This window comes from Pogona vitticeps, chromosome 1 (genome assembly GCF_051106095.1).
Source record: "Pogona vitticeps strain Pit_001003342236 chromosome 1, PviZW2.1, whole genome shotgun sequence".
Classification (NCBI taxonomy): Eukaryota; Metazoa; Chordata; class Lepidosauria; order Squamata; family Agamidae; genus Pogona; species Pogona vitticeps.
Window position 1 is genome coordinate 352,940,154 of NC_135783.1, and position 14,546 is coordinate 352,954,699.

A 14,546-nucleotide genomic window follows, 5' to 3' on the forward strand; every position below is an offset into this window, starting at 1 on the left:
CTTTTGAACCAATAACTGGATGACTAAAGATGGCCAACACATTTGATTTGAATTGCTGAATGTGCTCCCATATATCCTACCCCTGGAAGGAACTCAACTGTTCTGTCTTACTCCAAGCTGGCCCATGACTGTTCCAGTTTTAAGCCTGAGTGAAGGATGAGCCCAGCAGATTTTGTCCTGTCTCTTTCTCAAGGCTAAGAGATGCTTGCCCACAGGAGCCTCGTGGCACAGTGGCTACACGGTGCGGAACTGCAACCGAAACTCTGCTCATGACTTGGGTTCAATTCCAGATGACTGGCTCCAGGTTCACTCCGCCTTCGATCCTTCCGAGGTCAGTAAATTGCTTGGGGGGGGATGTGTAACCCGAAATTACATTGTAAACTGCCCATACAGTGCTTAAAGTACTATGGGACATTATATAAATGGCACACTTTTCCTTCTGTTTTCTTCTTCCCCTTCTCCTTCTGGCCAAACCTCATTTTTCTCTCCCACTCCTACAGAATACACTCAAAATTACTCACTAGCCAAGCACAGAAGGAGAGTTCCCTTGCTAGAAGTTGAACTCAACCCAGATAGTGGCATATAAGAGGCAGAGGACATTAAACAACAATGAAAACAAAACCCAAGTCTGTTAGCAACTTTAAGACTCTCTAATGATGTCCTTGAGTCCCTTTTAAGGAGAAAGGTGGGGTAAAAGATATTTTAAACAAGTAAGTAAAAAAACTGATTTCAGTCTGAGCTTTCACAGATACACTTCATGTCTGAAGAGGCATTTCATTTTGAAAGGTGGTGTAGTACTTTTGGCTTTGTTTTGTTATTGCTGAAAGAATAACACACCTACCTCACTGAAAAGCAGACACCAAGTTTCTAGACAGGCAAAGAGCACAGAGAACATCAGGGCTACATACTATTGGCAGGCTTGAAGTATGTGGGCTACTCCTGCTCAGCTTAACACAGCACACATCTCTCTCTCTCTCTCTCTCTCTCTCTCTCTCACACACACACACACACACACACACACACACACACACACACACACCACACACAGAGAGAGAGAGAGAAAGAGAGAGAAAGAGAGAGAAAGAGAGAGAGAGAGAATCCTGCAGAGCATATTTTATCAGACACAACAATACCTTAGGATTCAAGTCAAAGAAGCTATAGTATTTGAACCGGAGAAGTAAGGCTTCATTCTCCTTCACATCTTGTTCCATGAGTGACCTTGAAGAGTCCAGCCATCTATAAAAATGGGGGATGGAATACAAGTGGAGGGAAAGGTGGCTTAGTCATTGCAAAATAGTAATAATAAAAATATATATCAAAATCAAGTTGTTAAAGTAAAATTTCAAAACCTACCCTTGGTTGATCTTGGCTTTATCCAGAAGTGACTGTGGTTTATACATTTTGGCTAAGATTTCTGGGGAAGTGATTGGCTGGCTGACAGCAAGAATACCTGGATTTCCTTCTGATAAAGCACTATCACCAAACCAAGCTGATGTTGGTGACAAAGGGCTCCCATCGTGAGAATCATACGTCGGCGTCATGGTTTTGCTGTAAAGCCCGGGGCTTGAATAAATGCTCCCTAAATTGGAGAGAAGTACTGAGTTAGAATCAAGTCAGCATCAAATGGAAGATTATCAAACTGAAGAGCCATGATTCAGTATTTAAAAAAAAACACTGTCAAAGTAACAGCAGATTCTCACGTGGCAAGGTGGAGTGAGTGCAAGAATATGAGGAGGAAACAAGTCTTGCTTGCTACAGAAGACTCAAAGTGGCTTCTCCAAAGGCCTGTCTCACTGTGGTTTCAAACTTCTACAAGGGTCGACAAGCGTGTAGAAAGGAGCATGTCAACTGTGCTTTTCACAGTTAATAAGGCTTTTGAAAAGGTATCTCAGGGAAAAAAAGGTTAGAAAAAAGGCAAGTAAGAGGAAGGCACACGGCAGAAGTGCATAATGCTACGCATGAAATGGGGGAAAAGGGACATGGGAAAAGCTTTCCTACTTCTCTTTCAATACTGAAAACTCAGAGTCATCCTGCTTCACACAGCACATGGTTGAACAAGTATAATTTGCTATCTTAAATGCAGTGATAGCTGCTAATATGGAAAGTTTTAAAAGGGAAGAAACAAATTGCAAGAGAAGAAGGTTATAAATGGCTGCCAGTCACATTTGATATCTCCAGGGTCACAGACATAAGATTTTCAGCATCAGTTGCTGGGGATCCCCGGCAGGCAGCTCTGTTACTCTCATGTACCGATTGTGGGCTTCCTATAAGCCTCTGACTTGCCACTTTGGCAACCAAAGGTCAGTCCACACAGGGCTTTTATTCAGTTCAACAGGGCTCTTCAATGAGTGAAAGAAATGTATGTTTCTTGTTTTCAACAGAAAGTATAAATGCTATCTCTAAATAGCTACGGGAGCTTACAGATTTCCAGGAAAAGTCCCTCAATCCCATTTAATATGTCTCACTAGATATGCATAATGCAAGTAACAGGTGCTTGGACTTTTATATTTGAATTTGAGGAGTACTGTACCTAATACGAAATATTTGTCAAAAGTAGAGAATTAAAAAACAAATTGCAAAATTCATCAAAAATCACTTATTTGTTGATTCGTATTCATTTGACTAAATGCCCCCAATGAATACGAATCAACAAACTTTTAGCAATTTTTGATTCATCAATTCGTTGGGTTGTAAAACAGCCCCCCCAAGCACCTAGAGACACCAGAATTGCAGAGAAGCCCCCCCCCAACTCTCCTCTGCTATCTCTCCAGATTTGGTGAAAATTGCATTTTCCTCAAGCCAGTTGTTAAAGGACACTTTCCTGGGTGAGAATCCACTTTGTGGTTGTGTAACTCGCATGTCTGAAACCCAATTTTCACCAAATAAGAGAATCTAGGGAAGCTACCTCATGATTTTGGTGTCTCTAGATGCCTGGGGAACCATGTTATAGGGTTTTGAAAGCAAATGAATAAACAAATTTATTATTTATTTATTTGATTTATACCCCGCCTACATTGTACATTCATCATTCGTGATTCATCAACCTTGATGAATCACAAATGAAAATACATGCCCATTTTTCCAAAGTGTGCCATCTCTAGCCAAAAGGCTGGGTCAGCGGGAGAGAAATAAAAAGTAACTGTGAAGGCTTTCCTTTCTAACTATTTTCAGACTCCTGTGGGCTAGGGAGGTAAGAATGCAGGCAAAAGAAGCTCACAGGACACCAGACATCCTACCCACATGGGGCTCACCTTTCACTGGGCCGATGTAAAGAACATCAGAGCCTACAGAGAAGGAAATAAAGGCAGTCAGAAAGTCAGATGAAGACAAAGAAAGAAACAGAAATGAGAGCGACAGGAGTGAAAAACAGGCAAAGAGACAGGGCTACCAAGGGTGCAACTAAGAACATGGTGTGTGTACTCTAGTCCTTCATGAGGCACCTTATAGGCATTTATTTATTCAAATTATGAGGTGCAAAAGACCAAGTCGAACATTGTACTACAACTCTCCAGGCAAATCATCATCATCATCATCATCATCATCATCATCATCATCATCATCATCATCATCTTGGGGTGGCAATGCAGCATTATGTGACAAAACAATGCATTATATGTATATAAAACAGCAAAAATCTAAATGCAAGTTTCAATATCTGTTACAGTCTAACACAATAATTTAGAAATTACTAAAATCTGGTGCCAAATGCATATCTCATGTGGGAATGGACGTGGTCAAAACAATGCAGCTCTTGTGAACCACAGGAAGGGAATACAAATGTGTGCTGCTTATATACCAACCCATGGCTCTTAAAGCTCCCTTTGGGCGGTTCACAATTTAATTATGCAGGCTACACATTGTAACCTCCCCCGGCCAACAAGCTGGGTACTCAATTTACCACCTTCGGAAGGAAGGAACAAACATCCCAGGGAAATGTGTTTTTTAATCTGGAAGCTGCCTCTCATGATTGACTGTGCAAAACCAAGTTGCTGTATAAGGATTTTACACCAAAACAAGCATCTGACATTTCACTCCAACTCTGAATATTTGGTTCCTGCTTCTGAACAGAAGACAAAGAACTCTGCAGCAATAGTTTCATCCAGCTGCTCGCTATTGTTGGCTAATGCATCCAAAATCTCAATGATTATCAAGCAAAGGAAACAACTGCAGCCTGCTTAGGTTCTTTCCTTTGTCTGTACAGACCAGTGAAAGAGAGATGGAAACGTTGTGCTTTGTCCACTGTTAGTTGCAGAGGTAATTTTACCACTGCCTGATCTCATTCTATATGCTCCTACTATGGAGAAAAGAACCCCGGGGGGGGGGAACCCTTGTGAAATAGGTTAATTTGCACTTTTCCACATAAAAGCTACACATTATATAAACCTTTCCATGTAAAACCAAGTGCACAGAAGTCACAGTATGAAGCTTTTACCACTTTGGTAATGAGAACCATTTCTCTGAAGGCCGATGAATATCCACCCTCTCTTGGCTGGACTTCCAGAAATTAATCAGCTGCCTGGGCTGCAGGAACCTTGAATGGTTCCCCAGCCTGAAAACCAGCACTCCTTAAAATAGTTCATGGGAGCCTAGCCGCACAGTCTTTTTGCGGCCAGCTGCTTGTAACCTTTTGCTACGCATGTGTTTTCCAAGCTTCTTCTCATTCTTAAGAGTTTAGGAGTACATGCTCTCACTATCCTTGTGGCTTAAGACAATAAAAGGTTATCAGAATGAAAAGTATTTCCTTTACAAGGTGGTGACTGGGAAGCCCACCTCCTAAGACCCTCACAATCTAGATTTTCAGGTTTTTATTTATTTTGTTTCCATTCAAGTCAAACTACAGACTTCAAAATAGCCAAAATAAAGGTAATGTAACTGTGGTCTTCCGCTGCCCATTCCCATTTTTCTCAGAAAGACCATCCAACACTAATACTACTAAACCTCTCTTAAATAAAGAAAATAATTCTGTTTGCAGTAGGGTATCCAGGAGACTTATTAAAAGTAGCACCATACAGTATATCCAGACAGCTGTCTTCTCTTGCCTTTGTCATGAAGACAGCAAAGAAATGGAATTTAAACTTTGGTGTTGATGTTAGTTACAACCACTTGGTACATAATCTAGCATCCCCAGTCTATTATTTTTAAGTAATGGCCAAAATCTTCTTGCGTAGTTTTGCTAACATTAATACAAATGGCACTAAGTTTTAGAGCCAAACTGCCTCAAACTAAAAAAAACGACAGTAGCCCTTATTTGCTGTGCCCAGAGTTGTGAGGCTAAGTGTACAACACACAATGCGGGCAGTCCTTCTTACATGGCTAACTAACTGCATTATCTGCTGTGTGCTGAGTCAAGACAGCTCACCTCCAAAAGTTATGCTTGTGTTCCACCAGATGATTTCAACTTAGCAAGATTACTCTAGCCACATTAGAAGGGGGGAAAGCATAAAATTAAAACAGTGGTAGCTGAAGACTCATTTACAGTTTGGCGTTCACAAAAGAAATAAAAACGTGCTGCTTGCTGTTGAAGGTAGAGGAATGATTAAAGGAAGTAGCTGGAACTGAATGCAATATGTGAATGTACTACACATTTTTCTGAATAACAATTTTGTCTGGAAACCTAATGGTGTTCATGTAAGGTTAGGGTTAACCCTAACCCTAACCCTAAGGTTTGCCTAACCTGTTGTGGCTAATTGCAGCTAATTGATGAGATGCCAGGTAACATCTCAATGGGGCTTGCTTATCGTGAACAGAACTGGTGTGTGTCTATCACAGCAGATGTACACAACAAAGGTTGTTTCAACCAGCTTTATATTAATGTTTACAGATGTAGAAAGCCTACAAGATGTCTGACTAGTTTGCCACCTCCTCATCTATTTTTTTTTGTCATTTTTGTGACAAATTAGCAGTCTGCAAGGAAACCCCATCTGTTTCCTACTTTACATATTCTTCCCTTTATGGAAAGGTCACAAAACTTCACTTGCCTTTAAAGGTTTGACATATTTACACATGCAGTTTAAGCATTCCTTTTATATTATACCCAGCATCCTACTTCGGAGCTTAAATCTGAACGTAAACCAATGAGCAGGTCTGCACCTAAGAATACAACTACTGACGAAGCTGGCACTGCCTATTCACATTAATATACAGGCTATTCACAATGCTTCTCTATAGAAACATGGGATAATGACGTTGGAAGGGGCCTATAAGATCATCAAGTATAATCTTTTGATCAGTGCAGGAATCCAAATCAAAGCAGATCTGACAGATGGTTGTCCAATTTTCTCTTGAATGCCTTCAGTGTTGGAGCGCTCACCACTTCCCAAGGTTATGGGTTCCATTGTTGTACTAACAGTTGTACTAACAGTTAAGAAGTTTTTCCTGATATTCAGACCAAATCTGGCTTTCTGTAACTTGGAAAGGAGCAGTGCTTGTTGGTCTGTAGTTACAAACTGACAAAAGGAAATGTTCCAAGCACAAAAATTCATCTTCTAAGTACTTCCTTATTTCAAGGGTATATACAACCCATGTTTTCCCCTCCCAAAAGGCATTAAATCCAATCTCCTTATGCGTACCCTGGCCCCATGACTAAAGGCCCTCCATTCAATCTCCATCCAATTTCATATAGATCACCCTGTGTCAGGATCATTGGGGGAGGAAGCAGACAGGTCTTTATATACCCATTTCTGTAGAGACCATTCCATGTTGAAGGAGAGGGTAGAAGGAAGAACAAACAGTTACACATGCTTAATGACTATGCCCATTATTGATCTCAGCCGAGTAACACTAGATTTTAAACCAATGCAAGTTAACAAAGGCAAGCTAGGAATGGGCTGTTCATCACATTGTCAAATGAGTGAATGTTGTGTTCTTGGTTAACCTTCTGAAGAAGCAGTCTTCTGATATTTTTTCCTTCACTGCAAAGCCTGTTTTGTACAAGGAAGAGACAAACCTGTAGAAAGGTACAGGGAAGAACTAACAAGTTCTACTTGCCATCTGCGGTCCCCATCCCAGCCATGCAAAATTGTACTGCTCTGGCCTTTAAATGGAGAAGCAGCATCCAGAACCCTCCAGGCTGTTGTTTGCTACCCCTGAAGACACTCTTGAGAGTCCCCTGGACTGCAAGGAGAACAAACCTATCAATTCTGAAGGAAATCAACCCTGAGTGCTCACTAGAAGGACAGATCCTGAAGCTGAGGCTCCAATCCTTTGCCCATCTCATGAGAAGAGAAGACTCCCTGGAAAAGACCCTGATGCTGGGAAAGTGTGAAGGCAAGAGGAGAAGGGGACGACAGAGGATGAGATGGTTGGACAGGGTCATCGAAGCGACTGACATGAATTTGACCCAACTCCGGGAGGCAGTGGAAGACAGCAGGGCCTGGCGTGCTCTGGTCCAAGGGGTCATGAAGAATCAGACACGACAACGACTATACAACAACAAAGACAGTCCAAAGTTTATTAGCAGCCAATTCAGAATCATTCACCAGATTAGCCATGAGGGGAGATTTGGTCAACAAGAAGGTACTTAAAGTTTGCTTGACCTCAGAGGAAGAAAAAAAAATCTCCCAGGGGATGGCCAGAAGCAACAGCAAGGAACCAAGATTTCACATCAACTGCTAAAGGAGGGAAGAGCTGCTATTTCTTCTTATAACTTCAAGTCATGCTAGAAGCTGAACAGCTGTTAAAAGGGGTTTGTAACAATTGCCCTGTGGGATTTTCTTCTTGGTTGTTTTCCTCTTTCAAGTGAAAGCCAACTGTGGGAGAAACCAGCTGGTTAACTCTTTCACCTCCAAACATTCATCCACTCCATTCCAAAGCACTCTTTCATACAGGAGAGGAGGTGTTAGAGGAGCTCACATCTTTTCCTCCTAGATCCATATATGTAATTCTGAGGTTGAAAGCTAGCCTTTTCTTCTTTGGCTAAGAACCCTCTCCTTGCATGACTTTTATACTTCTGCTTGTGCCCCACCAAACCACTATCTTTCATTAAGGGACAACATCAGGGGCCTGTTACGTGTCATCCGTGTAGCATCTTGCCTGACCTCATACTGGCACTTTGGTGAAATAAAATATCACCACTGCTCATAGTAAACTTCATGCTAAACTCTCACCATGCTTATCCTGAAACTCCGCCATAGATTGCATCCCTTAAACTGATACACATTTCACATGTTTCTGAGTTTTCAAAGAACAGCACCTCGTTTGCTTCTCATATTTTGCCAAAATGGATGAAGGTCCCCATACAAACCAACTTCGCTTCTTTACAGTTCTAGTTTTTATGGAAGAATGCCAAGGGTAGAATTGTAAAGCTGTTCCCCTCTTAAAACAACTGATCTGACCACCGAAACACAGCTGGTTACTGAACACAAAAAGGCATGTCGAAGAGGGGGAGGGGAAAAAAGAGCCTATCAAAGGCAGGCCCTTGGATAGCTGGTTCTAAGGAAGTTCTGCAGCTATGAGTATTATGCAATCCTGATTAGAGATGGGGGTACTGTATTCGTATTTGTATATGAATACCCCCATCTCTAATCCTGATGTTTATCTGTGCACTTGAGGTCCTCACACTATTATTAAATGCCAAAGAATCCCAGGCATTACAGTGTAATCTAACAAAACTAGGAACACACACAGAGCACAACTTAGTAAACAACATCTAGACCAGTTAATTTGTACATTTTTAAGGCAGGGGTGGATAATGTGCTCTGACTGTTTTTTTTTCCCCCTGATTTACAAGGACATGAGTAGGGTCCAATACAAACTTTAGTTTTCTAGGAGTTTTATCTAGTTCAAATATTTGCAATTATTTTTCAGCTCATACTGTCCAAATACTGTCCTTGGTGAAACATTCCTACTCTGCAATGAAGTGCTATACACCCAGCAACCATACACACCAGAACAGTTACACAATTCAGTAAACTGCAGGTACCTCACATCTACAAATAATTTAGGACAACCTGCAGTGCATAAAATATTTCTGACCATCTAATCAATCAATGCTGAGCTTTATAAATGCAATACAGTACTGTGGACTACCAGAAAGACAAATTCTAGAACAAATCAGGCCTGAAGTCTCATGAGAAACTGAAAGGAATAAACGGAAGCTTCTCATGAGACGACAAGAGTCACTGGAAAAGACAATAATGCTGTGAAAAGGCAAAGACATTAGGAGAAAAGGAAGACCTAACACTGAGTGCACTGGCTCAATAAGAGAAGCCGCAGCCTCTAGTTTGCAGGATCTGAACAGGGCTGCTAAGGATAAGACCTTTGGAGGTCATTAATTCACAGGACTACTGTAAGTCAAATGACTTGAAAGCATCTAACAGCAATCACAGTTGAAATCAGAGCAGGATTTTAACCATTGGCCTAGAAGTCCCAGCAGTCTTATCAACTTGAACCTTGCTGGGTGCACGGAGGGTTGAGGTACAGTATATAATTGTCAAAAGTCTCTGTATGTGTTTTAGGGCATGCAAGTAGCAGCCTTAGACCAAGTCCTACTATTGGCCCATCTAGCTCATGATCGTCAACACTGACTGGCAGCAACATCATTCCAGGGTTGGAGGCAGGAGGCTTTTCTCGTTTTTATCAAGAAATGTCATGCCTAAGTCATGAAAAGGACACCCACTCACCAACTGAGCCGTGGCCTCTTCCCATAAAAGAAGCACATAGGATCTGAATGGATGTTTCCAAGCTTACAAAGCCACTCACACAAACACACACACACACACACCCCACACACACACAACAAACAACACGAACTGTTTTAAGTTTGTGATTTCATATTGGCCAAGAATAGTTTCTGGAACTGAGTGACTGACAAGGTTCTCTGTTATTGCCAGAATCCAAATTACTATCTCAAAAACATCTTAAAGAATAGAAAAGTATACACTGAATACTCCAGCAAAGTAAGCTGCATGAGATGGGAATATTCCAGAGGTAAGTTTTAGCAAAATACCCACTATTCTTCTCTGTCAAATCTTTTAATGTTTTCTGCAGCTAAATTTGTAAGAGTTTCTTTAACAGTAACTTGGAGTCAAATGCATTAATGCCTTCTGCAGGACAACCTCCTGTTGCATCAAAAGCATATGCCATGAGCAGGATTTTTTTTAAAAAAAGTCCATCATTACTATCCTAACAGGAATGACATCTTACATAATGTGTTTGTGTTTAAAATCAGCAACTATTTATTTATAGTCTCCTCTTCTACTACGGTAAGCCTCTTCTACATAAAATATAACACAGTCCTTAAAATAATTTTTATATGCTAATGTTCATATTGTTGCTAGGTTTTATTGTATTTTAGCATTTATACAGAATATGCAAGTGGTGTATTTCTGTGTCACTTTTAAGACTAGCAAGTTTTATTTGGCATAAGCTTTCACTGACTGCAGCCCACCTCTGGACTGAAGTGTATCTGAAGCCATGAGGTACAGTCCATGAAAGCTTGTGACTGGGTTAGCCTTAAAGGTGCCACAGGACTAAATGTATAGGTAGCAATAACATCATCAAAGACTAAGAACAGCAACTGGAAACAAAGCATATTTTAAAAACAACCAGTCAGAAAAACACGAATGTCAATCTCATTTGTTTTTTAATTATTTCCCTAACATGATTTGTTTTGCCTATTGAACTGCATATGCATATTCAGAAGACCAGGGAACTTTTTTTTAAAGTAAAGACATTTAAAAACTGCTTACAGCTCCAGGAATAATGGTGGAACACGTCTCCCTATTCTGAGCAGAATTGACACCCTGGTGAGCACACTTAGGGCCGCAGCCTCACTCACTTGGTTACCTGCTAATGCGGCAATAAAGAGACCCATTACAGCTGTGAAGTCATTTCACAAGCATATGACACCTCCTGTTGACATTTAGAAAGGGGAGGCTGGCATTTTAAAAAGGAGACAGGCAGGAAGGATGTTTGGAGCACGGAGCTACCAGTCATGTTTTCATCAGGAAGGTGATCCACTTACAGTTTTCCCCTGGGGGGGGCGGTTGGACTGACCCTACAATACTCGTTACATGCTTCAGAATGTTAGGCAGGATTACTTCCTGCTGATAATACAGAAGAAGATGCTGTTTCTTCTCAGGCGAGCCTACAAGGCCTCACAATTAAAATTAGATGATAATTTTGGCAGGACAGGAGGTGCTGAGCCTAGAAATGTCCAAACAACTCTATACTGACTTATAAGCTCTGGTCCACAAAACAATAACAGGATACTCATTGATCAGAAAGCAAATTGGATATGCTCAGAGAAATCAGAGCCTGGAAATGCATTTAAGCCATTGCTCTGCATTACACAGGAAGAATGTATCTAATCCCAAGAAAATAACATTTTGATAGTTATGTTAAACTGTTTACAAAATTACTTACGAACATTATTCCCTAGATGCCTCAATTAGCTTGTCCTCTTGTTTAGCAGAAAACGAACAATTTAAAGATCAACACATTAAATTAATGCCTATGTCCAATCACACGGACACACAGAGGCAAAACACAGACATCAAGTCAGCTAAGCAAAGAGTCAACACTGCTGTCCTTAGAGTGGCACCAACAGCACAGGCAAGTCATTCCCCACCCCACCCCGGCCACCTCCTCTAGTTCTCCAAGGTGCCTCCCCCTGCTGTTAGCCCTCCGGACACGTTTTCGATTCTGCATCATGAGGCTTCTTCACCTTTTTGGACAGACGCATAGGCTCTTTATTTTCTGAGTTATTCTTGGAAATAAAGATGGTGCCTGAGGCTAGGCCACTGCTTTGCAGCATGGTGGCAACTCACTTTACAAACTATCCTATTTTTCCGTGTATAAGATGCTTTTTCCTAAAACCATTACACTAAAAATTGAGGGGTGTCTTTTACACCAAAGTAAGCTGAGACAGCTGAGGAGAAAATAAAATGGCTAGTAACTTGCATCTGTAAACAGGCTTCCTTCAGTCATGAGGCTTAGCTTCCTACAGTCAGGAGATTTAGTTTCCTCCAATCACGAGTCTTATGGAACTGACATTAGCTGCTGCTGAACAAACCAATTGGAACACACCTCGTTGGAGGTGGAGCCTGCAGACTCAGATGCAACAGGGACTCCTAATGTCTGAGTGTTATGAGCCCAGAGGTCGAATACTCAGAGCTAGGTTTTCTTAATTTTTGGGTTAGAAAAGTGGTGGGGAGGGCATCTTATAAACAGGGACGTCTCATAAACAGAAAAAAAGGTAAGTTTTTTTTTTAATTTTTTAAAAAATCGTGAAGCGCAAGTGTGTCTGGAAGGGTCTATGCTAGGGACTCTTTAGTATTAGTACATTTTTCCCCTTTCCCTCCTGGCAAGGCCTTGTATAAGCACCTCATCCTCTTCAAATTCACCATTTACATTAGGCAAATATCCTCCGACTCTAATCTCTACTTTAGAAGCCAGCAATAGTGCAACTTGTATGTTAAAGTATACGCAGAATGCAAAGAGCATAACATGACTTTAAAAAAAATATAGGGATGATTTGCAGAATTGGCCATTGAACAACAAAAGGTACTACAGAGAAGGGTAAGAACAAAAGCTTCCTGGAAGCCAAATGGGGCTAAAATAAGAACAGATTTCTTATTGTTTCAGAATTCAGAACTGACTTTTAAAAAGGTTAACACTTCTGTGCACTGCATTCTGTATTATCCCTCATTATACTGAATGAACAAGTGTTATTGTATACCGGTGTCAAGACAAGGCCAAGTGGCTGCGATGCATCAGGCTCAATACCCAGAAGAGCACTTGACATGCTGCCACAGCCTTAATTGTGGATTTGGACAAAAGGATGCAATGCAAAAAGCTATCATTATTAAACAGTACAGCTCTCCAATGGATTCTACACATTTTAGTGGCAATGCTATTTCCCGTACTGCCATCAAGAGATTAGGTGAAATGGCAAACCATTCCTTTTATCGTGTCTTCCAGTTTCAGTTCTAAATTCACCCTCTGTTAATGCAAAATATAGGCTCTACCTGATCCAGGGGTGATTAATGGTCCTTCCAATTCAAGTGTCTCATCTTCATACTGGTCATCCAGCTTTTTCTTTTTCTTCTTCGTTGGATCTCTGGGCTTCCTCAAGAGAGAGAGTTCTTCTGGATGCCTGATGTCTAAACAAAGACAATACAAAAATTAAATTTGTGATGGGAAAATTCGAATTCAAAGCGATACAAATTTAAAGCAAGGCAAAATTTCAAATCAAAGCAACCAGACGAAACACATCATTACTGAGGATTCATCATAATTACAAGGGACGCCAACTGAACAATTTCAAGTTACGGAGACTGAATCTATCAAAAGCCTAAAAAGAAGATGCCAACAAATATGGAAAATAAAACAAATGGAAAACAGCAAATATACATTCCAGTCTCAAAAGAAAAGGAGACACCAAAGCGTGCAAGCAAAGTGATGTTCTAGATTTCACAACAAAATGAGAAATGCCACATGTTCAAACAGATTCAGAAAAGGAAGAGACACTGGAGATCATACTGCAAATATACACTGGCTACGGGAACATACTAAAGAATTTCAAAAGGAAGTCAGTTTATCCTTTGTAGACTACAGGGGATCACAGACTCTCTGGACTTTTTCTTTGAAAGGAATGGGTGTGCCACAGTATTTGATTGTCCTGATGCATAACAAGAGGCCACTGTTACAGCAGAGATGGAGAAATAGAATGGTGTCCTATTTGCAAACGTTTCAAACAAGGATGCCTGTTCTCTTTCTCTGTCTTCATCAGTGGTTCCCAACCTTGGGCAATCCAGGTGTTCTTGGTGTGCAATGCCTGTAAACCCAGGCCAGCACAGTTGGTGGTGAAGACTTCTGGAAGTTGGTGTCCAAGAACATCTGGGTTAACCAAGATTGGGAACCACTGATATACAGATACTGTGGACTGGCAGAAAGGCAAATAAGAAGGTTCTAGATCAAATCAAGCCTGGAAACAAAAATTATTAGACTGAGACTATTTTGTACTGGAGATACCATGAGAAGACAAGGCTCACAGGAAAAGACAATGATGCTAGGAATAGTTGCAAGCAGTAGGAAAAGAGAAGGCAAAACCTGAAATGGATATACTCAGTAAAGGATACCACAACCTTTAGTTTACAAGTCTTGAGCGGTCGCTAATGCTAGGACCTTTTGAAGGCCATTAATTCATAAGACATCTGGTCATAAGCTGGAAATGTGTTGACAGCATACAGTAACAACAAAAGAAGATAATTTGTCAATAATTAATAACAATAATCATGCATCTAAAAGTCAATTCTGAGTTACAGGGAACCTTTTCAGGGTTTTCTATGTAGGAAACCATTCCCTTCTTCTGGAGACATCGTGGGACTGTGCCGCTTTCCCAAAAGTCACACAGGTTGGCTCTTCTCCCAAGAGGCATAATGGGGAATCAAACTCCCAACCTCTGGCTCCACAGCCAGATAATTCACTCAGTAAGCTATCCAGCCAGCTTGTCAAGAATTAAAGGAGGACTTTAAAAATCCCAAGAAACTAAAGCATACTCTTAAAAAGAAAGAAAAGAAAGAAAAGAAAGAAAAAAAGGAAAG

The 14,546-nt window shown here is 40.8% G+C and overlaps 1 protein-coding gene across 4 annotated transcripts in view; it reads right to left on the minus strand.

Annotated features, from left to right (window-relative positions):
• The window catches only part of FERMT2 (FERM domain containing kindlin 2), a 122,006-nt gene that overhangs the window by 34,018 nt on the left and 73,442 nt on the right, over positions 1 to 14,546 (minus strand). For 2 of the 4 annotated variants that reach the window (XM_072986883.2, XM_072986884.2), the window contains exons 4-7: positions 12,969 to 13,103; positions 3,252 to 3,284; positions 1,354 to 1,579; positions 1,134 to 1,236 (exon numbers count right to left, since the gene is read on the minus strand). In XM_072986883.2, the coding sequence (XP_072842984.2) occupies positions 1,134 to 1,236; positions 1,354 to 1,579; positions 3,252 to 3,284; positions 12,969 to 13,103 (497 nt within the window). The remainder of the gene's footprint in view (positions 1 to 1,133; positions 1,237 to 1,353; positions 1,580 to 3,251; positions 3,285 to 12,968; positions 13,104 to 14,546) is intronic. The other 2 variants (XM_072986885.2, XM_072986886.2) reach the window with 1 other exon arrangement.